This window comes from Elephas maximus, chromosome 12, assembly GCF_024166365.1.
Source record: "Elephas maximus indicus isolate mEleMax1 chromosome 12, mEleMax1 primary haplotype, whole genome shotgun sequence".
Taxonomy (NCBI): Eukaryota; Metazoa; Chordata; class Mammalia; order Proboscidea; family Elephantidae; genus Elephas; species Elephas maximus.
In genome coordinates, this window is record NC_064830.1 from 72,863,247 (window position 1) to 72,888,491 (window position 25,245).

Here is a 25,245-nt window from a genome sequence, read left to right on the forward strand (position 1 = left end):
CATAAAATCTGAAGGCAAAATAACTGCAGAAAGTACTGTGCGGTCTTGTAACATTATTTTAACTTCTGGGCAAAGCTGTTTTCTCCGGAGACAGAGCAGCAGCCCCAGAGGAACAAAAAGCATAAGCCCTCCTTCCCCTCGGGGCGTAACTTCTGGTCCCCGCTCCGGGTCCAAAGAAGACGAGGAAAGGGCGGGGCCGCCGGTGGTACGCATGCGCCGACGTCCCGGCCCAGGAGTGGCCGCTCTAGGCAGCCCGGAGGTCGCGGGGTTGAGGGGGTCGGGAAGCGAGTGCGGCCTCTCCTCTATGGTCGCGGGCAGGGGGCACCCTCCGCCGCCGCCCGGCCTCGGTTACTTCCGGAAGTGAAGTTGCACCTTCTCCTCTGCTTCCGCGGGGTCTGGACCCGGGCGATGTCTGGGTTGGCCCCAGGAGGAGCGGAGTGGTAAGTCGGCTGGCGAGGGGGCGGTCCGGGCTTGATTTCAGGGACGGTTATGGAGGACGTACTGGGAATCCGTCGGGCTCGGAGGAAGCGCTCGGAGTTTCCCTCACCCAGGCCCGGGTCCTGGGCAGCCGCAGCCTTGGCCGCCGCTTGCTGACCCCGGCTTGGCCAACTTTCCCATCCCTGCTCGAGAACCCCGAGTCGGCACGGCTGGTCCCTGCGCCTCGCCTGTGTCCTCTCGGGGGTCAGGGTCAGAGCCACGCGCTCCAGAGGCTCCTCAGGGCTGGAGGGAAGGGGCGTCGCCTCCATTCCCCCGGAGGGGTTCCACAGTCGCCCACCCGCCAGGGGCGCGTGGCAGCCCGACGGGAATCGGCCAGACGCGGGATAGGCTCCAGGCAGAGCTTAGGTCTCATTTGCGAGGCACATTCCTGCCCCAGGGCGGAATTTTTGTCCATTTTAAAATGGGGTAACGGAGGTGCTGAAAAAGGAAAGTGAAACCCCAGAGTAACACTGGGTTGTCACCCGACTCTTCGGGTTCCGAGCTCACGACTCAGAAACGTGGTCAAAAAGGGACTTTCGGTTAAAAAAGGAAACGGCAAATGAGCGCGCACAAAAAAAAAAAAAAAAAAACCTCACTGCCATCAAGGCAATTCCGACCCTAGCGACCCTATACGACGGAGCGCTAGGCTATGCCTATTTGAGGGTCTTTGATCCTGTCAGGGCTGGAGGCCGCTGCCCCCCAACAACGTGGAGAAGAGAAAGTGAGAGCTCAGATGCTGTCATGCCGTCAGCTGTCCCGGTTGGGTCCTCCCCGCCGGAGCCCATTGGTCGGTTCCTTGGGTGTGGTTTTTACGTCACTCCGAAAGACCAGTCTCTACCTTGGACACACCCCAGAGCCTGTGCAAAGTGCATGTGCCAGTTTGTGGTTTTGTTTGTTGTCGAAAAGGGTGTTGTGTCCACAACATGGGAGTATCCTTATCCGGCAGGGGCGGATCATCCAATGTGCACGGTTAACATGGTGCTTATATAGTGAGCAATTTCACATTTCACTGTGTGAAACATCCTGCTTCTAGGTATGGCTGGAATCTGTCACTCTCCCAACCCTACAACGTCTTTCTACGGAATCAAAGCCTCTTTACAATCCCTGACAGGGACGTATTACCCAGTAAGCAGGGTAAACACGGGCTTACTTGTGCTTACTTACTAATGTGCAGTGAACAAGTTCACATGGTTTCACCACAAACCCATGTAAAATTGCTCACTACAGGTGATCTGGTAAGCAAGGTAAGCACCTTGCTTACCTTGCCTATTGGATAATCCACTCCTGGTATCTGGCTCGATGCCCTTCTGCATGTTTCCACAAACTTGATGTTTCTCTAGGGCACTTCTTTCTTTTAGTGCCAGCATCTGGCTCTGGCCCTATCTCACACAGCTGGCACTCAGTAAATGCTGCTATTGATAATACTAATCAACTGTCTTAGAGACAGCAGACTTTTTTTTTTTTTTTTTGGTCTATGGATAAGCACTCTGCTGCTAACTGAAATGTCAGTGGTTCAAACTCACTAGCCACTCTGAGGGAGAAAGATGTGGCAGTCTGCTCCTGTAAAGATTACAGCCTTGGAAACCCTATGGGGCACTTCTACCCTGTCCTGTGGGGTTGCTATGAGTTAGAATCACTCGGAGGCAGTGGGCTTTTATGGATAGGGTTGGTCATTTAACCTCCCATCAGCCCTTTATTCTGAACTTATAAATAGAAAATAGGCTCAGGGAGGATAATAGTGACAGGGTTTGAAACCCAAGCCTGTCTCACTCCTAAGGCCTTACTGTTTCAACTGTACCATTATATCAATAAAATTACAGTCGAGGAGATGAGAAAACATACACAAATAAAAGTTACTCCAATGTACAGAGACAGGAAAGCTTACTTTGGGTATGCATGTGGGGTGGGAGGGAGTAGAAAAGACTTTCAAGTGACAGTTGAATTGGGTTTTGTCAGTTGGATGCTTTTGACCTAGAGAGCTTGTGGAGCGGTGTTACAGGTAGAGGGAACAGTGTGAGGATATGGAAAAATGCCCAAGGATCAGGAATTAGTAGGTGAGACTAGAGTGTAGTGTGTGAGCAGGGGAGTAGCAGGGGATAATAATGGTAATATCAAACGATGCATTGCATTGGACAAATCTGCTGCAAAAGACATCTTTAAAGTGTTAAAAAGCAAAGAAGTCACCTTGAGGGCTAAGGTGCTCCTGACCCAAACCATGCTATTTTCACTCCCCTGACATGTATGCAAAAGCTGGATAATGAATAAGACCAAAGAAGAGTTGATGCTTTTGAATTGTGGTGTTGGTGAAGAATATTGAATATACCATGGACTGCCAGAAGGACAAACAGATCTGTCTTGGAAGAAGTACAGCCAGGGTGCTCATCAGAAGCAAGGATGGCAACTCTTCGTTTCACATACTTTGAACATGTTACCAGCAGGGACCAGTCCCTGGAGAAGGACATCATGCTTGGTAAAGTGGAGGGTCTGCAAAACAGAGGAAGACCCTCAACGAGATGGATTGACACAGTGGCTGCAGCAGTGGGCTTAAGCATAGCAAAGATTGTGAGGATGGTGCAGGACCGAGCAGTGTTTCCTTCTCTTGTATATGGGGTAGCTATAAGTCAGAACCAACTTAATGGTACCTGACAACAACAACCTGTGGCACTTACTATGTCCCAGGCACTATTCTGAGTGTCATGTATATTATTAATTCATTTAATCCTTTTCAACAACCCTATGAGGTACTTATTAATATCCCCATTTTACATATGCAGAAACTGAGGCACAGAGAGGTTAAGTGACTTGTCTGAGGTCACACAACTAACAATTGGTGGAGGTGGGGTTTGAATCCAGGCATTCTGGCTCCAGAGTTTGGGCTCTAAGCTAAAGTTATGTTGATTGCTAGTGGGCCATAAAGATTCTTAAACCGACAAGCTTAGGAGTCTGGGTTTTCAAGGAGCAGCTAATGGATTCCAGCGGCCAAGCTCTTAACCGCTGTGCCACCAGGGCTCCTTCCCATGGTAGGGAAGGTTTTTAAATTTTTTTTCCTCGTGGCAAAATATGTATTTAAGAAAATCTGCTATTTTAACCATTTTTAAGCGTACAATTCTTTGACATTAATTACATTTACCATGTTGTACACCCATGACCACTCTCCATTTCCAAATGTCGTTCCCAAATGTTTTCCATCACCCTTAACTGAAACTCAGTACCCCTAAGCAAAATCTCCCCATCCCTTCCCAGCCCCTGCTAACCGCTAACAAATTTTGTTTGTATTTGCCTGTTGTAGATATTTCATGTATGTGGGAAGCATGCAGTATTTGCCCTTTTGTGTCTGACTTAATTTCACTCAGCATAATAATGTCTAGGTGAGTAGGGAAGGTTTTGAGCAAAGGAAGGGCTTCATCAGAACTTTGCTTCAAGATTATTCAGGCAGTGTAGAGAGGAGATATTGGAGACAAGAAGAGGTGAGATCAGAAGTGTTATGTAAACTTTATTTTATTCATGCCTTATTCATACTTTTTTTGAGACATATTTAGGCATATGCATTTATTTGCATGTAACAGCTCTCTAGTGTCCCAACACGTGCGTGAGAATCTCCTGAGAGGCTTGTTTAAAACAGATATTCCTGGTTCTCTCTCCCCGACATCCTGGTTCAGGTTCCCCTGCCCTCTCAGGTGATTCTGATGGAGGTATTAAGAAATACTGTGATAACCATAATAAACCCATTGCTGTTGAGTCAATTCTGATTTATAGCAACCTTATAGTGTGATAGGGAGTCAAATATTTGTTGGTTTGATTTTCCTCTGCCAATGTCTAGAGTCCCACTTAATGCCAGGTACTCTCAGGTAAGAGGATAGAATTCTATAGGTTGGCTCCTGAGCTCCTTTGGTTGGAGAGGCAAAGACTTTATTGAAACAGCAGTGAGTAAAAAGTAGAAGGAGTTAAGCCTGAAAAATTAGTTTATAATATGTGAGTCATAACAGAATATATGTATTTTTAATTTCTCTTTGTGCTTGAGGTGAAAGTTTACAGAGCAAATTAGTTTCCCAGTCGATAGTGTTCCATGACCTTGGTTGCATTCCCCACAGTGCGTCTGCACTCTCACCCTTTTCCGCCCTCTCTTCTCCGTTTCCTTTTGTCCCAGGTTTCTACCCCTTCCTGCTTTTTCATCTTTGCTTTTGGGCAAATGTTCTTTTGATCTCATATAATGGATTGTTTTGAGGAACATATTTCCTTTGGGTATTATTGTTTATTTTATGGGCATAACAGTATTTTAAAAAAAGAACATTAAGGTATGTGTTCCTTGTAACCAGCAGTAATTTTTTATCACTTTCTGTGTTATTGGAGATCTACAGGGTTTAGTACAGGCCTTTGAGTATATGCCAACAGAAACAAAACAGTACAGGCTCTAGGAGAGCCAGCATGCCCTTCTCCGCCTGCTCCCATCCTGCCCAACACCAGTCACAGGTGATAAATTACAAGGCTTCAGCATTCAGGCAACAAGCCGGCATCTAAGGGAGCTAGCTCATTTTGCCCTAGTGATTTCTGACCCTATCCAGGAAGAAAATGTCTGTTTAAAGTTGGAGAAATACAAGACTTTGTCCAGTTAAGGCTAGAAATGGCTTCTTTTGTAGTAATGGAAGAGCCAATTTTTACCACCTACAAGAAGTGAATGTAATATTCTGTTCTTATTGACATTTCTGACCCTTTCCTTGCTTACATTGGGGCACATTTATTTTTATTTCATAATCACTAGAAATGGGCAGTCACTCTGTGGACATTTAATAATATCTGTAGTGTCCTGCCAGTGTTTTAAGTAGTGTCCACCCACCCACCCACCCTCACCCTATGTCCCTTGCAATAGCATGCTCAGCCTAACAGTCACCAGCTGGAGTTCATGTCCCAGAATGCAGTGTTGTCAAATTTTAGTTGGTTTTTCCGAACTGTGTAGTAACAGCTGTATAGCGTGGCCTAGATGGTAAAGGAGTAAATCAGCCTTTTGAACTAATAACTGGTATTGATTACCTTATTGGGATAATGTGTTAAGAGGAGAGGCTTTAAATGACACCATGTCCTAAAACCTGGCTCTGTCCTTTACTAAGTGGGCCTCCTTTTCCCCATCTATAAATAGAGATGATAACACTGATCCCAAAGGATTACGTGCCTTACGCATTATAGGGGCTCAGTAAGTATTAGCAATTGCTTTACTCTCTGTTGTCACATGACAAACAATGAGAGGAAATAGCCTAACTAGGGGCCCACATAAGCCAAAATCTTTTTATTCTTGCAGTGGATATCTTTGCTGAGAAATGATTAAGATCATATGTTTCAGGTTGAATCTTTAATAAATTAACCCTTTAACGTATTATTCCTGAAACATCAAAGTATGTACTGTAGTCACAATAAATGTTTTCTTGAATAAGGAGTAAAACCATAATCCTATACCACTGAATCAAGCAGTGTGAGGATTGCAGTTCCTGAAGAGTTAACAATCATTCCATAATGAAATCTTTGTAAGCTAAGGTATAGCAACCCTTGACTTAAACTCAGAATTCCGGTGTTCTTCTTGAATAAACTCATTAAAAATTATTGCATCAATTGACTTTCCTAAATGTTAGTGGAGTGACTAAAGAAGCAAAGTGGTAACAGCACTACCACCACCTCCTTCCAGATAGTAGCCCTTTGGATAAATGAATCCGTGGTGAAGTACCTGACCAAGTCAAACAACTTTCCTTCTAAGTTCATTCCTATTGGGAGGTTGTTTATGTCCCAACCCTTTTCTTTTATAGGTGGTCACATAATTGTACAATGTCAGTTAGGTATGTCTTCAGGAGGATTTAGCAAAGGTCAGGTTGATAGATATCTTGGAATTGCCCAGGTCATCAGAGACTGTGATAATTGTCCCCCTGAGGTTTCGCTGGCCCCCTCCATTCTGTGGTGTTCAACCGATGCTTATAAATGTGTTTCTGTTTGCAGTTTTGTAGATGTTTGCAAGCTCAGGATTCTTCCCACTGGTTTTGAACTAGCTAGGGGACACTTGTAATTTCACATGTGATTAAAGGTGAACAGAAACTGAAGATATCCATGTGAATGGGGCACTCAGAGTGGGAATGGGATGATTCTCCTCCCCGCCATCCTGACCATGTCCCCCTAGGCTCTGAGGCCTGTGACACAAGGGCAGATGGGAAAAGAACAGGATAGAGTGGCGTTCTAGCACACGCTTACTTGGAAAAGAATCCTGAGAACAGCAAGCTGATTCTCACAGTGCCCTGCTGACCAGCTGAGCCTGTAGAGAACAGCTGTGAACATCCTCAGGCGCACTGGGCCGTCTCCTCAAAGAGCCCTTTAATCATTGCCAGCACAATAGGGTGTGTTTACCCGCTCAGAACACCATAGCTTGTAACCTTAGTCTCCGAGCTAGATTTGTATCACTTCAGAGGCACATTCCTCCTCCGAAGGTACTGTTTTCTTTAATTAGTGGGAATAACCCAAATACATACAAGTAGAAGTAGCAAAAAAGATCTTCTTGTACCTTTAGTCTCTGAGCTAGATTTTAGCACTTCAGAGGCCCTTTCCTTTTCTGTCGTTGTTAGGTGCCACCAAGTTGATTACGACTCATAGCGACCCTATGTGACAGAGTAGAACTGCCCCATAGTTAAGTGCTCAGTCAATAACCAAAAAGTCGATGGTTCGACCCCACCAGCTGCTCTGAGGGAGAAGTGACCTGGTAATCTGCTCCCATAAAGATTACAGTCTTGGAACCCCTGTGGGGCAGTTCTGCTCTGTCCTATTGGGTCACCATGAGTTAGAATCGACTTCACAGCAATGGATTTGGTTTGAGTTTAATCTTTAAGGGAGCAGATCACTAGGGCTTTCTCCTGCTGAGCTGCTTGGTGGGTTTGAACCACCAGCCATTCGGTTGGCAGCCAGGTGCTTAACCATTTTGCCACCAGGGCTCCTTTTTCCTTTTCTAAAGGTACCAAACCCATTGCCGTCAAGTTGATTCTGACTCATTGTGGCCCTACAGGACAGAGTAGAACTGCCCCATAAAGTTTCCAAGGATTGGCTGGTGGATTCAAACTGCCGACCTCTCGGTTAGCAGCCCAACGCCTAACCACTGCACCACCAGGGCTCCCCTAAAGGTACAGTTTTCTTTAATCGGTGGAAATAATCTAGATACGGACATAGAGAAGTAGCGGAAAAGATCAACTGAATTTGGTTAAGGATGTGTATTTTTTCTCTGTTAGCTTTCACTTTCTATTTAGAGTAAAATGAAACTAGAAGAATTCCAGAGAAGTAATCAAAGGCCATGCAGTTTCTAGTTCATTAAAAGCAACTGCAAAACAGTTAATGACCACCTCAGCTTTTCAAAATAGGACATATAAAGTACACGTTTCATGTCAGGGTGTGATTTGCTTTCTCTCACGGAAATAAACTTTCAGATCTGGAAGCTAGGAACTTCTGTTGTGTTCCAGTTTGAAAAAGGATAATTTGTGAGAAACGGATTTCAATATACATTATTTGTAACTTGTATGCATTTCACTCTGATATTAATATATTTAGCCTTATTCTTACTCCCAACTAATTTGTGTCTCCAGTACTTGCTAAAGCTTTCTACTTGGAAGTTTTATCATTATCTCAGACTCAACTTTTCCAAGACTTAATTTACCTGTGACTTTTTTATTTGTGGGACATCCGGGTTAATTGGCCTAATAATGTGCTTAGTGCTTCAGTTCTACCTCCTAGTTCATTGTGTACTGCCTGGCATCTTAAAAGTTTACAAGTGGCCATCCAAGGCAGGACAATTGGTGTCTACTCACCTGGAGCAACAAAGAAAAAAGAAAAGTTAGGCATAGGTGGAGGATATGGAATGTGTGGCTAATTGCCTCCCTGAACAGCTGCCTTCTTTGCCATGAGACCAGAAGAACTGGATGGTGCCTGACTACCATTACCGAACGTTTTGATCAAAGATTCTATAGAAGAACCCTGATAAAAAGGGGGAAAATCCAGAACAGAATTTCAAAATCTCATGGACTCCAGACTTCCTGGAGCCATGGAGGCTGGATAACCTCCTGAAGCTATTGCAATAGCAACTCAAAAGATTAGGTAGGAACCTTAGGGGGCAATAAGCTTATGTTAACCGGGAAGGAAAACTCAGAAGAGTGAGAATCGTTGCACAACTCAAAGAATGTAATCAGTGTCACTAATTGTGGCAGTCTGCCTCCATAAAGATCACAGCCTCAGAAACCTGTTGGGGCAATTCTACTCTATCATACAGGGTTGCTATGAGTCGGCAACAGAGTATCACCATTTCACAAGTGAGAAAACCGGCTACAGAGTATCACCATTTCACAAGTGAGAAAACCGGCTACAGAGTATCACCATTTCACAAGTGAGAAAACGGGCTCCCAGTGCTCAAGTAACTTATGCAAGATCACAGAGCTAGTGAGCTGGGAGTTGAGATTCTAACTTCAGGGCCTTCTCCATCACACTACTTTCAATAAAAAAAAATCTCCAAAGACCCAGATGAAAATGAAAATAGTCTTTTGTCATTTTTATGTTATCATCATTAGTATGTTTGTGTGGCACCAAACTGGCTAGATCCAGAGAGCCTGATGTGCATATTGGGGCTGATTTGGGGGAAAGGAGTATAGCAAGCCATGGGAGAATGTGGCACAGGGCATCTGGGAGAACAAGGCCTCACTCACTCCTTTTTTTTTTTTTTTTTTTTTTTAATGCAAAATACCTTTGTTTATTTTTTTTCTCAATTTTATTTATTTTGTTGTTGTTGAACTCACTCACTTCTTAGTATTGCTTCAGACCCCCTCTGTGGGACCTTCTAAAAGCAAATGTTTATAAAATAATAATTGTCTAGTGGGGAAGCAGCTTCGTTTAGACAAATACATTATTTACATAAAAGTATATTGGTTGCCAACTCCAGACATTTTACGCTTGCCAAGAAGCTGGTCGATTTAAAATCAGAGCTGGAAAGGACTTAAGAAATGTAATTGCGAACACTGAGGTCCAAAGAAATTATATTTTCAAAGGAAGTTAGTAAGAGAGAAGGGTCCAGAGTTCTCCACCCATCCTAAGTCTGTTGACTATAGCTGGACTATTTTGCTTCGCTTAATTGTGAGAAGTGCGACAAATAGACCAGAAAGAAATTTAATGATATTTATCTGGGTTTTGTAACATGGACTTTTATTGTACAAATTTTTCACGTGTAAAAATTAATAGTTTATTAGAATGGCAGTGATCTAAAATACCAACAAAATTATTTTGTCTTTTTTTTTTCCTTAGATGTAATGATGCTTTGCAGTAATTTTCTAAGTCTGGATTTTTCTATGTCTGTGGATCCCAGAACTAGCTAAGAGATGGAGGAGCCTGAGAAAAATGATCTGAACGTGACAAGCCTTGAGAAAGATGACCCTCTCCAAAGCACCAGCCCTCAGATTTCTGTCAGTGAATTTTCTTGCCACTGCTGTTACGACATCCTGGTTAACCCTACCACCTTGAACTGTGGGCATAGCTTCTGCCGGCACTGCCTAGCTTTATGGTGGGCATCTTCAAAGAAAACAGAGTGTCCGGAATGCAGAGAAAAATGGGAAGGCTTCCCCAAAGTCAATATTCTCCTCAGGTAATGCTCAGCCCTTTTGAGTAGCACATATAGCTTGTACAGTGACGTTTCTCTTAATGGGAGCAGCTATGTTTGAAAAGGCCCAAGGTGCAGAGCTGACCTCTTTGGGCGTTCTGGATCTTCTGGACTATAAGTGAGGGAGCTCATGGACCTGCAAACCCAGAGTCCCTTCTTCACAGGTGGCCGTAATTGGTTTATTTTTTATTTTAAAGGAAGGAAAGAAAGAAATTCGGGTTGTCAGACCATTGCTTATATATGACACTTTTTACTGATTTACATTCACTGATAGCATTCTATATTTAATAGAGAAAATGGTATAACTGTATAATTCTGAATAACTGGCTTGATGTTGGTATTTAAACATCTGAATAAATTCTGTTCCAGTGATCACATTTAAAAGAGATATTTTCTCATGCATAGCATCCCACAGCAAACAGCAGGCCTCCCAGATGGCCAGACCTTTTCTGCTTCCATGCGGTCACTTTTCCTCTGAGGACCTTGTCTCCATTTCTGTTACCTTAGAATGCATTCAGTCTTCTTGGTATCAACAGAGGATCAGAAGGTTCTATGAAACCATTAACCCACTATTCTCTTTTTCACAGGAGATGAGTTTACAAATACTTTGCTTTTACTGGTCAGCATTGCTTTACCTGAAGGTGAATCTTAAATGAAGGAGGATTCTTTGGTTGTGTATAACTGAAAATGAAAACAGTCCTACTTTTGGTAGTGTGGTCTGATGGTTGGTCTTTCTCTCACTCTTGAACTTTACTTTTTTAAATTAATTTTTAATGACACAAGCAATGCATACATTTTTTACATTTAAAAAAATTGCAACATTCCTGATAAACGTAAAGGCTCCTTTAACCCTTCTGCTCCATCTTAGAACTTCCTTTTCCCCAGAGTAATTATAACTACAACTTAGTTGTGACTTCTTTCAGAATTAAGTGCTACTATAACAGAAATATTACAAGTGGATGGCTTTAACAAAGAGAAGTTTATCCTCTCATAGTCTAGGAGGCCAGAAGTCTGAACTCAGGGTGCCAGCTCCAAGGGAAGGCTTTCTCTCTGGGGGAAGGTCTTTGTCATCACTTTCCACGGTTTAGGAGCTTCTCATCCAGGGACCCCGGGTCCAAAGGATGCGCTGTTCTCCTGGCTCTTGTTTCTTGTTGGTATGAGGTCCCCGTGTCTTTCTGCTTGCTTCTGTCTTACATCTCAAAAGAGATGGACTCAAGGTACAACCTAATTCTGTAGATTGAGTCCTGCCTGTTAACATAATTGCTGCTAATTCCATCTTATTAACATCATGGAGGTAGGATTTACAAAACATAGGAAAATCACATCAGATGACAAAATGGTGGACAATCACACAATACTGGGAACCAGGGACTAGCCAAGTTGACACACATTTTTTGGGGGGACGCAATTCACTCCATAACATAGGCATATGTGTGTTCCAATACAAAATGCAAGTATTTTCTCATGTCAGTAGTATACTGTCACTATGCTATTCTGCAGTTTATTATTTTCATTCAAAAATATGTACACCTCATCAGACATGAAAGGGACTGGTCAGCGGGTGGGAGAGAGACGCTGATGAAGAGTGAGCTAATTATATCAGGTGGACACTTGAGATTGTGTTGGCAACTCTTGTCTGGAGGAGGGATGGGAGGATAGAGAGAGAGGGAAGCCGGCAAAATTGTCATGAAAGGAGAGACTGAAAGGGCTGACTCAAGAGGGGGAGAGCAAGTGGGAGTAGGGAGTGAGATGTATGTAAACTTATATGTGACAGACTGATTGGATTTGTAAACGTTCACTTGAAGCTTAATAAAAGTTATTAAAAAAAAAATATGTACACCTTAGGTTTAATCATCTTGATGCATAGTGATCTGTGAATTCATCTTTAATTTATGTAGCATTCCATTGTCTTATATGCTATATTTTATTTGGCTGTTTCTTTAATAGTGACCATGTCAGTTGTTTCTAATTTTTTGTTACTACCAACAGGAATATAATAAATCTTGTACATTCTTAAAATGTATATTACTAAACTTTGTTAGTTTTATTTCAGCCTCTAGATAGTATAAGTGTATTTAGCCAACCATCTTGTGATTTTATGTTTTCCGCAGGGATGCAATTGAAAAATTATTTCCTGATGCCATTAGAATGAGATCTGAAGACATTCAACAGAACAATGACATAGTCCAGAGTCTCACGGCCTTTCAGAAGTATGGGAATGATCAGATTCCTGTAGCTCCCAACACAGGCCAAGCGAATCAGCAGAGAGGAGGGGGATTCTTTTCCGGAGTGCTCACAGCTTTAACTGGTGTAGCAGTAAGTTTATTTTTGTTCATGTTCCTTTTTCTCTCTCTCAGACGCACACACATATCACACACACAATGTACACACACTCAGTTTCTACTGAAGTCAATTCTGTTGAAGTGCACCTGAACAACTGATGATACGACTGCATGTGGTAGTTCCCTATGTACGTTGAAATCTGCTGGGCTGTATGATTGGGCTGCAGGGATTTTGCTTACTCATGTAGCCAACAATAGTTGGAGCCAATAAATGTTAGCTTTATCCCATTTAATCCTCTTCATAATTTATGTAGAGATAAGGCACTGTTACCTCTTTAATGTAATTGTTGTTGTTGGTTGCCAACACGTCGATTCTGACTCATAGCGACCCCATGTGTGCAGAGTAGAACTGCTCCATAGAGTTTTCAAGGCTGTAACCTTCAGAAGCAGATTGCCAGGCTTTTTGGGTGGGTTCAAATCTCCAAACTTTCAGCTAGTAGTCAAGCACTTAACGGTCGGCACCACCCAGGGACTCACCATTATTATTCCTATTTTACATGCGAGAAAACTGAGGTGCAGAAAGGTAATAGAACTGGAATTGGAGATATGTCTGTCTTGGTGATAAAGTCTTGAGCTCACCAATGTAGAGACTATTTTCTTTTTGAGTTTCCTGCCGCACAATCTAAATGTTACAGATTTCCCAATAGAAAAGGTATATAAGACAGTTGTTGACCAAGTTGATGGGGTCCGTGGGTGCAGCTGCTCCCAGGCACCCTGCAGTGAGTCTTGTCCTGCCTCTGTTCCCTCACTGCCCAACAGTCAGCAGAGAGACGAACTGCTGAGAATTGGGTTTCCCAGTGCTCCTGCACCCTGTCCAGACATGGCATCATTCCTCTTGTGCTCATCTTCTTCCCTACCCTGCCCCACACTCACAGATGTAGAAAAAACTGGCATTTCTGACCTCTCCGTTCCTGAAGATCCCTGTCACTTTTCCCCAGGTGGTCCTGCTCGTGTATCACTGGAGCAGCAGGGAGTCTGAGCACGACCTCCTCGTTCACAAGGCTGTGGTCAAGTGGACAGCGGAAGAAGTCGTCCTCTGGCTGGAGCAGCTGGGGCCGTGGGCTGCTCTCTACAGAGACAGGTTTTTATCTGAGAGAGTAAATGGAAGGTGAGGAACAAAGTCTTCTGACATGTCACTGACTTAGCAGCTTTATTGAGATACAATTCACATACCATAAAGTCACCCATTTAAAGTGTACAGTATATTCACACAGTTGTGCAACCATCACCACAAATGTTAAAACATTTCCATCACCTGAAAAAGAAAGCTTGTACCCTTTAGCAGACACTCCTCATTTTCCCGCCTCCAGCCCCTGGCAACCACTAACTTACTTTCTGTCTTTATGGATTTGCCTGTTCTGGACATTTCATATACTGGAATCATGCAGTATGTTGCCTTTTGTGTCTGGCTTCTTTTACTCAGCATAATGTTTTCAAGGTTCATCCATGTTGTAGCATGCATCACTACTTTGTTCCTTTCTGTGGTTGAATGATATACCCTCGTGTGGCTGTATCGAATTCTGTTTATCCATTCATCAGTGGGTAGACATTTGGTTTGATTCCACTTTCTGGCTGTTATGAATAATGCCACTATGAACATTCATGTAAAAGTTTTTGTGTGAGTGTATATTTTTTATTTTTGCTAATAATGAAATTTCTAGGCATATGGTAACTCTGTGCTTAACTTTTCAAGGAACTGCCAAACTGTCTTCCAAAGTGGCTATACCATTTCATGTCATTGATATTTTAGTATGTTTTTATTGTTGTTTCCTGATTATAAAAATAACACACCATTATTATTAAAGAATAATAATATAGAACCAGGTAATACTGAAAGTGAAATATCCTTGAAATCCTACTCTTCAGAGAAAGCCACTGTTCCCATCTTGCTTGGTGTCAAAAATATAAACCTAGAGCACCATTAACAGATTGCTATGCAGGATTAATAGACAGCTTTAAGATTGGGCAGCACGTCATTGCCCAGTAAGTCACAGCTCTGATTAAGATTTTCAGGTACTTATATAAAATTCATCAGGAATTTGAACAAAAAATTTTTGATTGGTTGATGGTTGTGTCAGAATACATAAATCTTAAAAGAGAACACTGTGTGCTTAAACATTATCAAAGCCTAAATAGGAACTTTACTAAGATCAGTGAGCCATGGTTGTAAGACCTCTGGAGTCTTGGAAATGGGACATGTTCATTAATCTTCAATTGTTTTCTGAAATAATACCTTTCAAGTGTTTCCATGAGCCTAATCACCCAAATACAACTATGTGAAACAAGACAATCTACTTCTAAAAGTTAGTTATAGTTCAAGGCATAGCTGTGGACATTAAAAATTGTATGTATATTTATGACTATACAGCCCACAAGTTTCTGACATTTAATAAGATGACCTTTAGCATCTTCGTTTTCATAAAACAAAACTTATCATTTTATTTCACACTGGACATCTTTCTGGACTTTTTCCCAATGTTTACACGACATACCCTATAAACGCGTATTATTTATTTAAACGGAAAGTAGGATTGTACTAAACGAACCTGCCCTATATACTAGAATTTATTTAATCCATCTCTAACCAGTACACATTTGTGTTGTTTCCTGTATTCCTGTTCCAGACAATTCCAAACAAGGTGGTAGTGAATGCCCTGGTATGAGGCACTCACTGCCCATCAACAGATCGCCCCGCCCTTTCCAGAACACTGCCCATCTTTACTGTAGGTTTCCTTGGAGGGTCTGTGCAGGAGTGTCACATAGAACACCACACAGAAAGTGTACTAAAAATTGTCCTTAGACATCCAGGCCTCTGGTCTCTTTCCTTCTCAAGATTCCCACTCCCAGGGACTGCTGTTGTTATCCATTTCTTTCAGACAGGCAGGCAGTCCACTCACTGCCCAGCTACCTGACTCCCACCCCACCCCTGTGTTGAGCTTTCAACGCTCGACTCTTTAGGGTAGTGAAACGCTCCCACTTTTCTTACAAGAATCGCCCATCTCCCCAAAATTGTGGCAAATAAAATTTTCTACCTAGTTATTACAGTGTATCTTTGCTGACTTGCTTCCATTGGACAAATTCCTAGAACTGGAATTGCTGGGTCAAAGGCAATAAACCTTTTCAACTTCAATAAATATTACCAAACTACGCACAAAAAGACCATCAACGTATACTCCACCAACACTGTGAGCAGGCCTGTTCACCTCTGATCCTGCCAATGTACTGGGAGGTTTTAATGACGAATCGCTGAGGGACTGGGTTTGTGCTTTCCAGTGAAAAGAGGCAGATGACAACTACTATTAATGTTTTATTGGATTTCCTTCTAATAAAAAGATTGGCTTTCTTTCCAATCTTTTTTCTATACATACACACATTTTAAAAACAGAGTAATATGTGAATGATCACAGTGTATGGCGGAACGATCCAAGACTTTGGAGCAAAACAGACCTGAGTAGGCCTTGGCCAAGTCACTTCTCTAAGCCACTTGTGAGTAGTCACTGGCAGATAGTAAGCATTCAGTTATTGGCTGTTACTAATACTAGCTTATGTATTAAATGTCTTACCTTACCTTGAGCCTAAAATACTTGAGTTGATAGGATGAAGCTCTGTATGTGAAAAGTTTGCTTCTGGAATGTGAACTCAAAAGAGGGTTCTTTTCCCCCACAGATTGCTTTTAACTTTGACAGAGGAAGAATTTTCAAGGGCGCCATATACCATAGAAAATAGCAGCCACAGGAGAGTCATCCTCATGGAACTGGAACGTGTCAAAGCACTAGGTGTGAAGCCCCCCCAAAATCTCTGGGAATATAAGGTGAACTTTTTTTTTTTTAATTGAAGAAAGTATGGAGAACAACATAGTTGTCATCTGCATGCCCATGGCTTAACTCAGAAAGAAAACAATGAAGTCCACGTAGCCCACCTCTCCAGAAGTGGGTGCTGCGTGTCCTCCTGAGCATGCTTTCCTACCTGTACCATGAGTATGTATCCACAACAGAAGCAGCCCTGGTGGTGCAGATGGCTAAGTGCTGTGCTGCTAACTGAAAGGTTGGTGGTTAGAATCCACCCAGCGGCTCCGTGGGAGAAAAACTTGGCAATCTGCTGCTGTAAAGATTACAGCCGAAAAAACCCTATGGGGCAGACTATTCTGTCACATGGGGTCGCTATGAGTCAAAAATGACTCAAAGGCACACAATAAGGATGTAACAACCTCAATGTAAGAGATAAAATTTGAGTGTATCCTTCTGCAAGTTGCTTCTACAAGGTCGCTCATTTTCTCTTTTGTGCAATATTCCATCGCACAAGTACCTGACAATTTATGCCTTCATTGTTGATGAAAGGAGCCGTGGTGGTATGGCTGGTGGATTCGAAATACCGACCTTTTGGTTAGCAGCCAAAACAGCCACTGCGCCACCAGGGCCCAAGTATCAAATAGCTGAATCATTTTTAAAGTTACTTTATTGTTTCATTGTAGTAAAAATATACATAACAAACCATTTGCCGATTCCGCATTTTTTACTTGTACAATTCAGTGGCATTGATTACATTTATCGTGTTGTGCTCACCCCTATCCATTTCCAAATTATTCCACTATTATTAACAGAAATGAAGTGCCCTCTAAGCTAAGACTCCCTCTTTCTCCCTCCCTCCCACACCTGGTAACCACTAATAAACTTTGATCTCTATATATTTGCCTCTTTCATGTAAGTGGGATCGTACAATATTTGTTCTTTTATAACACTTATTTCACTCGGCATAATACTTTCAAGGTTCATCCATGTTGTAGCATGTACCAGGGCTTCATTTCTCTTCACGGGTGAGTAATACTCCATGGTGTGTATAAACCACATTGTGTTTATCCATTTGTCTGTTGATGGACATTTAGGTTGTTTCCATATTTTGGCTATTGTGGAAAGTGCTGTGATGAACATTAGTGTACAAGTTTCTGTTTGTATTCCTGTCTTCACTTCTTCTAGGTATATGCCTAGGGTAGGGATTCCTGGGTCGTATGGTAGTTCTGTGTTCAGCTTTTTGAGGAGCTGCCACACTGTTTTCCACAGCGCCTGTGCTCTTTTGCATTCCCACCAGCAATGGATGAGAGTTCCAGTTTCCTCACATCCTCGCCAACATCTATGATTTGCTTGTTCCTTTTTGTTATAGTCATTCAAGTAGGGGTGAGGTGGTATCTCACTGTAGTTTTGACTTGTATCTCCCTAATGACTAATGATGTTGAGCATTTTTTTAGGTGCTTGCTGGCCATTTGTATATCCTCTTTGGTGAAATGTCTGTTCAGTTCCTTTGCCCATCCATTTTTTGATTGGATTGTTTGTCTCTTTGTTATTAAGTACAGCAGTTCTTTAAGTATTCTGGATACTAGACCCTTATCAGCTATATAGCTCCTCAAAATTTTCTCCCAATCTGTAGGCTGTCTCTTTATTTTGTTGATAAAATTACTTTTATAATCAGGAAAAATATAAATGTACATTCATTATAGTAAAATTTGGAAAATTTACAAGAGGGAGGAAAATGAAAATAAATTGCCCATAAGTCTACCAACAAGTCTAACACAGGTTAGCATTGCATTTTGTTCTGTTTTCTTCTAGCCTATTTTCTGTGCATATTTTAAACAGTTCTTTGTTTGTTTATTTGTTCAACAAATATTTATTGGCTGTCCGTGGTGTGCCAGGTATTCCTCTAGGGAGAGGTCACAGTACTGAAGGAGAGACTCTACTTTCATGGAGTTGACACCCTGCCGGGATCATTGCTACACATCTTTGAGTCCTTTTTTCACCTGACATTTAAAAATACATGGGCATTATTAGAAGCTCCTCATAGAGTGTTTAATGGCTCTATGGATTCTGTGTTAAATATCTACCATAATTATCTACTGTAATTTACTTAGGTCACTGGTTTTTCACTCATTTTCTGTTATATATGATGAAACAGTAACTATGTGGTGGATAAAGCCCTCTGTATTTCAGAATCTTTTTATTCAGTGATGCCCACTCATAGAATGTCTAAATTACACATTTTTAAGATTCTTTGGTAGGTTTTGCAAAATTGCTTTTCAAAAAGGTTGTATTCTTCTAGTGCCCAGGGGTATGTATTATCCCCAGCAATAGACAGAGATTGGATCTTTGTGTATATAACCCAATGGATGGATTACTTGGCCTTTCTTATCATTCATTCATCCATTCTTTGTGCAAATCATGAGAAAAAGCTGACGCACAGGGTGTGAGACTGTGGCAGTAGTGTGGGTGGGGAGCTGTCTGCCACAGTAGTAATGTGGCCCTGCGCCCACCTCATCTTCTGCAGGCCGTGAACCCAGGCCGGTCCCTGTTCCTTTTGTACGCCCTCAAGAGCTCACCCAGACTCGGTCTGCTGTACCTGTACCTGTTTGACTACACAGACACCTTCCTACCCTTCATCCACACCATCTGCCCTCTTCAAGAAGATGACTCTGGAGAAGACATCATCACCAAGCTTCTGGTAGGTCTGCAGAATGCCTGGAATAGAAGCACCCTGCCATTCCTGTGTGGTATGGAACTGGAGATATGGTTGTAGCCTCCCATGGATGAGCAAATGACAGCCAGCCTTAGGGAGAGCTCCCTGAAAAAGAAATTAGGACCTCTGCACTCCCAAAAGACTACTTTGTTACTGCATTGCTTAGCAAGAGAGGCTCCTCTCTCGACCTGAAGTATTGAAAGAACAGCATTGCTTTTGTTATAACAGAAGATAGCATAGGTCTGGATCACCCTGGAAGGCTCCATTTATTCCCAGTTTAGTAATCTGTCTCTTAACAGGGCCCTGAAACGCTGATTATTTGTCCTACCATGAGGCAGGATTAGTGTCCACTCTATTGGCCCTGTAACAGTGACCCATGTTACAGCTCACTGATGGGCTATCATGTCAGCAGACCACCAGGGCCCTTCAGAGGGTCACATACCCACCTTTGGCCTTGTTTCTTCAGATTGACCCATGGATTCCTTCCGAATTGTTGGTGGATCGCATTCACTCGGGGTGATTTCTCTGAGCCTAGTTGGTCATTTGAGGGTAGTGTCCTTTGTGTTACTACTCTTGGGGCCAGCTGTTCCCATCTGTTGGTGTCAGAAGGTCACATGGATGTAGGAATCAACATATACATACCCATAAATATATAAAGAAATACCTTCAAATTCTTGCAGCCCAATACAATGTCCTTTTTTAAAAAGTTTGATATAATTATGTACTTAATTCTGACAGTAATTCAAACCACAAAAATCATATCTTAACCTTGCCCACAATCTGGATTTGGGGGTTGTAGTATTAGAGAAGTATGCAAAAAGCAAGTTTAGTGTTCATAAACAAATAATTTTGCTAATTTTAATGAATCAAGGGACAAATATTTTAATTTAAAAAAAAGCCAATCATTGCTATATCCAGATAAATAAGATAGATTTGACATCACTTTTATAATCCAAACAAACTGAACCTTATATTTTATAAAAATATAAATGTGTATGTATGTAATACTTATTTTAGAAAAAAAGGTGCTTTGGTGAAAATGACTCAGAAAAAATTCACTTGATACACATTATGCAAAAACCTTCAATATAAAAAAATTAAGCTGTTTTCACTGAAACCCCACGTTCTGTCGGAAAACTGTACTTGAAAGATAAATAGGTCTACCTTATGGTTTCCTTTGAAGTCATGGCTAAAACAGCCAGACCCTTTTTTAAGCACTATAATCAAGAGTCTGCCTAACCAATTTCAGCCTTGAATGTGGTTGAATCAGCACCCTTGCAATGCGTACCTCTAATTACCCAGTTCCCAGTGACCTGCCCTTGCCAGTCCGGGAGCACAGAGACCCCAGCCTTTCCGTTTTCACACGCTCCCATGGCTCTGCCCTTTCATCAGGCTCGCTGTTTTCCTTGAAGGCCCAGTCCCTGTTCCAGTGCAGTCTTCCTGAGCTTCCAGCAGGATGCGCATCATTAGGCTTCTGGTTGCCCAGGAAAAAAAACCAAACCTGTTACCCTCAATTCCGACTCATAGCGACCCTATGGAACAGAGAAGAACTGCCCCATAGGGTTTTCAAGGAGTCGCTGGTGGAATCAAACTGCCAGCCTTTTGGTTAGCAGCCGAGTTCTTAACCACTGTGCCACCAGGGCCCCATTCTGGTTGCCTACCAGTTGTTTAAATACTCCTTTTAATTTTTTAATTATCTGCTTATACCGGTAATTATAAAAATTATAAAACTTTATTTTCTAAACATTACTTTTTTGAAAGACAGTGTATGTGTTTTTTAATTTCCCCACAACTATCACTGTTCTACCACAGTTAAAATACTGAATTTAGGAGACGGTTTGAGCTCCCTATGCTGTGATGAAAGGAGCTCTGGTGGCACAGTGGTTAAAGTGCTCAGCTGCTAACGGAAAGGTCAGCAGTTCGAACCCACCAGCAGATCCATGGGAGAAAGACGTGACAGTCTGCTCCCGTAAAGAATATAGCTTGGAAACCCTATGGGGCAGTTTTGCTCTGTCCTGTAGGGTCACTATGAGTTGGAATTAACACGATGGCAGTGGATGCTGTGAAGATAATAACAAACAAACAAAAATCTGGTTGGTTGATTTAAATTAATTTCAACTTATTGTTCATAACTGGGGCTTAGATTTTTACTTCTGAGTGTCCACAATTACATAACAAGCATCTCAGTTTGACCTATTTGGTGACATAAATCTTTGCTACTTCAGATGAATTATTGCAAGAGTTGTATTCCAAGAAGAGTTGACAGATGGACATTTCATTTTAGATTGTTGGATAATATATGTGTGTGTATAAGTAATAAGATGTAAAACCCCCTGGGATAACCACAATATCCTATGTAAAAGTCACTTCTCATGAGTTTCTGTATCTGTGTGTGCTGTTGCTAAAGGACCTTAGAGAGCCCACGTGGAAGCAGTGGAGGGAATTCCTGGTCAAATACTCCTTCCTCCCATACCAGCTGATTGCTGAATTTGCATGGGACTGGCTGGAGGTTCATTACTGGACGTCACGGTTTCTCATCGTCAATGCCATGCTACTCTCAGTTCTGGAGTTATTCTCCTTGTGGAGGATCTGGTCAAGAAGTGAACTGAAGTAAGTGTGCGCTCATGTAGGAGAACCATAGAACCACAGGACCTCAAAAAGAAACACCAACTGGGAGATAGATAAGTCCTCTTTGAAGTGTTTCTCAAACTTGAAGAAAAAATCCTTGGTCTACCAACGCTGTCCCAGACTCTCGTTTGAAAAACACTACTTAAATGGCGGCTAGGAAAACTTGTGTTTGGTGTGGGTTGTTTGTTTGCTTTTGTGGTGCTTATTGTTAAAGTGTTGTCCTGTATATTTTATCCTTACATAGATAATTATATTACCATATAGTTCCTACAGTATGGTGGTAAAGGATTTTAATAACTAAGGAATAATGGAAACCCTGATGGCCTAGTGGTTAAGTGCTGTGGCTGCCAACCAAAAGTCAGCAGTTCAAATCCAACAGGCACTCTTAGAAACTCTATGGGGCAGTTCTGCTCTGTCCCACAGGGTCGCTATGAGTCAGAATCGACTCAACGGCAATGGGTATGTATACAGTAAGGAGTAAGCAAGTGAGAAGGGAGGCTTTATGGAAAGATAAGCAAGTGAGAAGAGGGTCCTTTATGGAAAGCAGCAGCAGGCTAGAGCATAGAGGTCTGATCAGGAATTCTCCAGGTGTGAGTTCTAATCCTGCTCTGCCACCAACTGGGACTTCTCTGAACTCATGCATAAAATAAGAGAGCTGGGCAGTCTCTGTCAGGACTCTTGGCTGCAAGTGACAGGCCTAACCTAAACTAAGGGAAAACGGAATGCCTGGTCAAGCCTGCAAGTGTGGCTGGACCTGGGGCCCAAGTGCTGTCACCAGCACTGACTCTTTCTCTCCCTCTCACAGCTCTGCCCTTTCCTGTGTTGCTCAGCCTCAGGAAGCTCTCTTCATGTGGGGGTCTAGGTCACTCCAGGCTTCCACCTGACCAGTTTAGCAACATGGTGGAAAGGGAGCACCTCTTCTCCCATAACACCCATAGCACTTGCGAGTGTCTCAGGCCTCAGACTCCTTTGTCTGATTGGCCCAGCCTAGGTCACATGCCTACCCAAACCGATCCCTCCACCAGGGTTATGCAGAGCTCGCCTCAGCCAGGCTCCAGTCATGTGGTCACCCCACAAGCTGAGGCTGCCTTCAGCCCCACCCAAACCACATGGGAAAGAATAGAGGAGAGGAAAAGCTGTTTCTAGAAGAAAGGGGATGGCTCTGGGGAGGCAGAAGTGACACCTCCACTACACCAGATTCCTTTCAGCTTAAAACGTCCCATGACTCACGGGGCTGTTGGTCTGGTCAGTCAGAAGCAGCCTTATACATAGTTCTGAGAACCTGTGAAGAATCTCCCTCATTTGTTACAAGTCTGCAAACTCATTTATTTGTGCACAGTTAGTTGAGCTCACACTGTGGACCTGGCTGTCGGCCAAGCACTGGAGATTTTGGTAAAGAAGACAGTCTGCACCCTTGGGGCTAACAGCCTAGCAGAGAAATTATTTGTGTTAAGAAATACATATAAGTGTGACATAGCTGTGACGTGACTAAGACTGAGGCTGTGGTCGTGTGAAGAGCGAGGCCGGTTGTGTGAAGAGCGAGGCCGTGCCCAATGTGGGACATGAGGAAATAGTGCCCTGAGGGAGCCGCAGTGAAGACGGGTTAGTCAGGCTAAGGCATGTCTCAGGCACCGGGACAGGAAGACAAGATCTCTGCACACAGGCACGCCCATTCTGTGAGGTGCTGGGAGAAGGCCCAGGGTCTGATCATTTGGGTGTCATTATTAGAAACGCCACCACAGTTCTGCCCCTGAAACATTTCTCTTCTCTTTTCAGGACAGTGCCTCAGAGGATGTGGAGCCATTTTTGGAAAGTATCAACGCAGGGGCTTTTTGTGGCCATGTTCTGGCCCCTCATTCCTCAATTTGTTTGCAACTGTTTATTTTACTGGGCCCTGTACTTTAACCCAATTATTAACATTGATCTCGTGTTCAAGGAAGTCCGGCGGCTGGAAACTCAAGTGTTGTGACTGGCAGTGCCCAGGCTCTGCGTGACTCTTGCAGCCTCACTGATGTCTGCGCTTTGATGTTAACAAGGGCTGAAGGGAGGAAGTGGAATTCCTACTTTCTACCCCGAGTAAAATGAGGTGCTGCTTTGTATGTTAAAGGCTACAGTCAGGTGCTCTTCCGCTCTGCTTGTGGCCTGGTGGCAGCAGGGACTGGCATCCCAGAGCACGGTGGACTGTCTCTTTGGCCAAGGCAGCAGCAGCACCTCCCGCCCAGCTGCCTTCCTCACAGGGACTTGTGAGGTTCAGGCCCTCGACAGCTGGCAAGGGCTCTTGGAGTCTTCAGAGGATACCGTGTGGTCAGCATCTGAAGGCCTGCGGGCCCCCTTGCCCTAACTGCAGCACCCAGCTGAGGCTCCAAGGGTGAATCGGAGCCCAGAGACCAAGACAAGACCAGGCTTATCCTATGAGTCAAGTTTAAGGAAACAGGGAAAAGATACTGTCATAGGCATAGACAGTTGCACATAAAAAAAATACAGAGGAAATACCACGGTTTGATCAACGATTCTATTTTAGTGAAGACTTGCTAGAAGACTTCAGCATGAAACTTGTAAACAGATTCAGTTTGAGACTGGAATGATGATTACACTGGGAGTCACTGTTCTCTGCATGTCATCACTGACTTTTGAATCTGTTTCTCTGAGAGGGGCTGGGGGCTGGAGTGGGGTGGGGGCAGTTAATGGAGGGTAGTTCACACCAGGTCCAGATGCCTCCACACTACCTTAAAATGGCTTTTGTTTTGTTTTTAAGAGTTTAACCTGTAAAATAAATTCCAGGACAGTCCTTTTGTTCCAGAAAGCATTTTGTAAATTGACCTCACACTGTCTTCATTGTCCTGTTCTGATGGGTATTTACCAAGTGCTATAGTTGTAAAATGGGGAGTGACATGAACTGTGGCCTTTTATTTCCTTCAGTGTAAAAACAGTGGATGGGAGATGTGACCTCTCTGAAGACTGGCCCTGCAGAGATGAGCTTGTAGCCAAAGGGTTTCTGTGACTCTGAACCATTCACTAATCCTTTGTATCTGAGGTGAAGAGGTCACACACTTTGCACCTGCAAGTCTGAAGAAATTACTTGAGAGAAAAATAAAAGATTTTTATACAGTTAATACCTCTAATATAGAGAAAAACTGATTGTATGGAAAACTCAAGAAAAATCTGTCTTGAACAGTTGTAGGAGTCAGGCTCTTGTCTCCCAGCCTGATTTGACCATTGAGCCAAGGAGCCACCCTCTGGTGTCTTTAGAGAAAGGAGGGAGAATATTTTTCTTCCTCATGTGTTAGCACGCCAGTCCCTACAGCTGCCTGGCTTTACATGTTCAACACACATGATCTGTCCAAGACACTGAGGATGCTTGGATCTGGGCATCCCTGGTGTCATACCATGCAGGGTTACTATTATTCTCATTTCCAGGGGAAGATATGGACGCTGGATGGCAAAGTTCATTGAGCCAGTGCTGAGGCATGTTAGTGGAGCTGGGCCTGGGCAGAACTGCAGGTTACCAACCCCCAGTCTCATGGCCCCCATCCCCTGTCCTCCCACACAGTCACACCCTCTCCCCACCTGCTTCAAAGATAAGTAGTACCTGGATCTGCTCTGGAAGGAGGGAAGGGGAGAGTTGGCCTAGAGCAAACAGAC

At 43.0% G+C, this 25,245-nt stretch overlaps 1 protein-coding gene across 1 annotated transcript; it reads left to right on the plus strand.

The window, feature by feature from the left end:
- The first annotated feature begins 226 nt into the window (after window positions 1-226).
- On the plus strand, window positions 227-24,716 carry BFAR (bifunctional apoptosis regulator). Its single transcript, XM_049903179.1, has 8 exons — window positions 227-440; window positions 9,781-10,117; window positions 12,244-12,448; window positions 13,413-13,582; window positions 16,141-16,285; window positions 18,787-18,960; window positions 21,383-21,585; window positions 23,380-24,716. The coding sequence occupies exons 2-8, from the start codon at window positions 9,855-9,857 to the stop codon at window positions 23,570-23,572; spliced, it is 1,353 nt and encodes a 450-aa protein (XP_049759136.1). The 5' UTR covers window positions 227-440; window positions 9,781-9,854; the 3' UTR covers window positions 23,573-24,716.
- The last annotated feature ends 529 nt before the right edge of the window (window positions 24,717-25,245 follow it).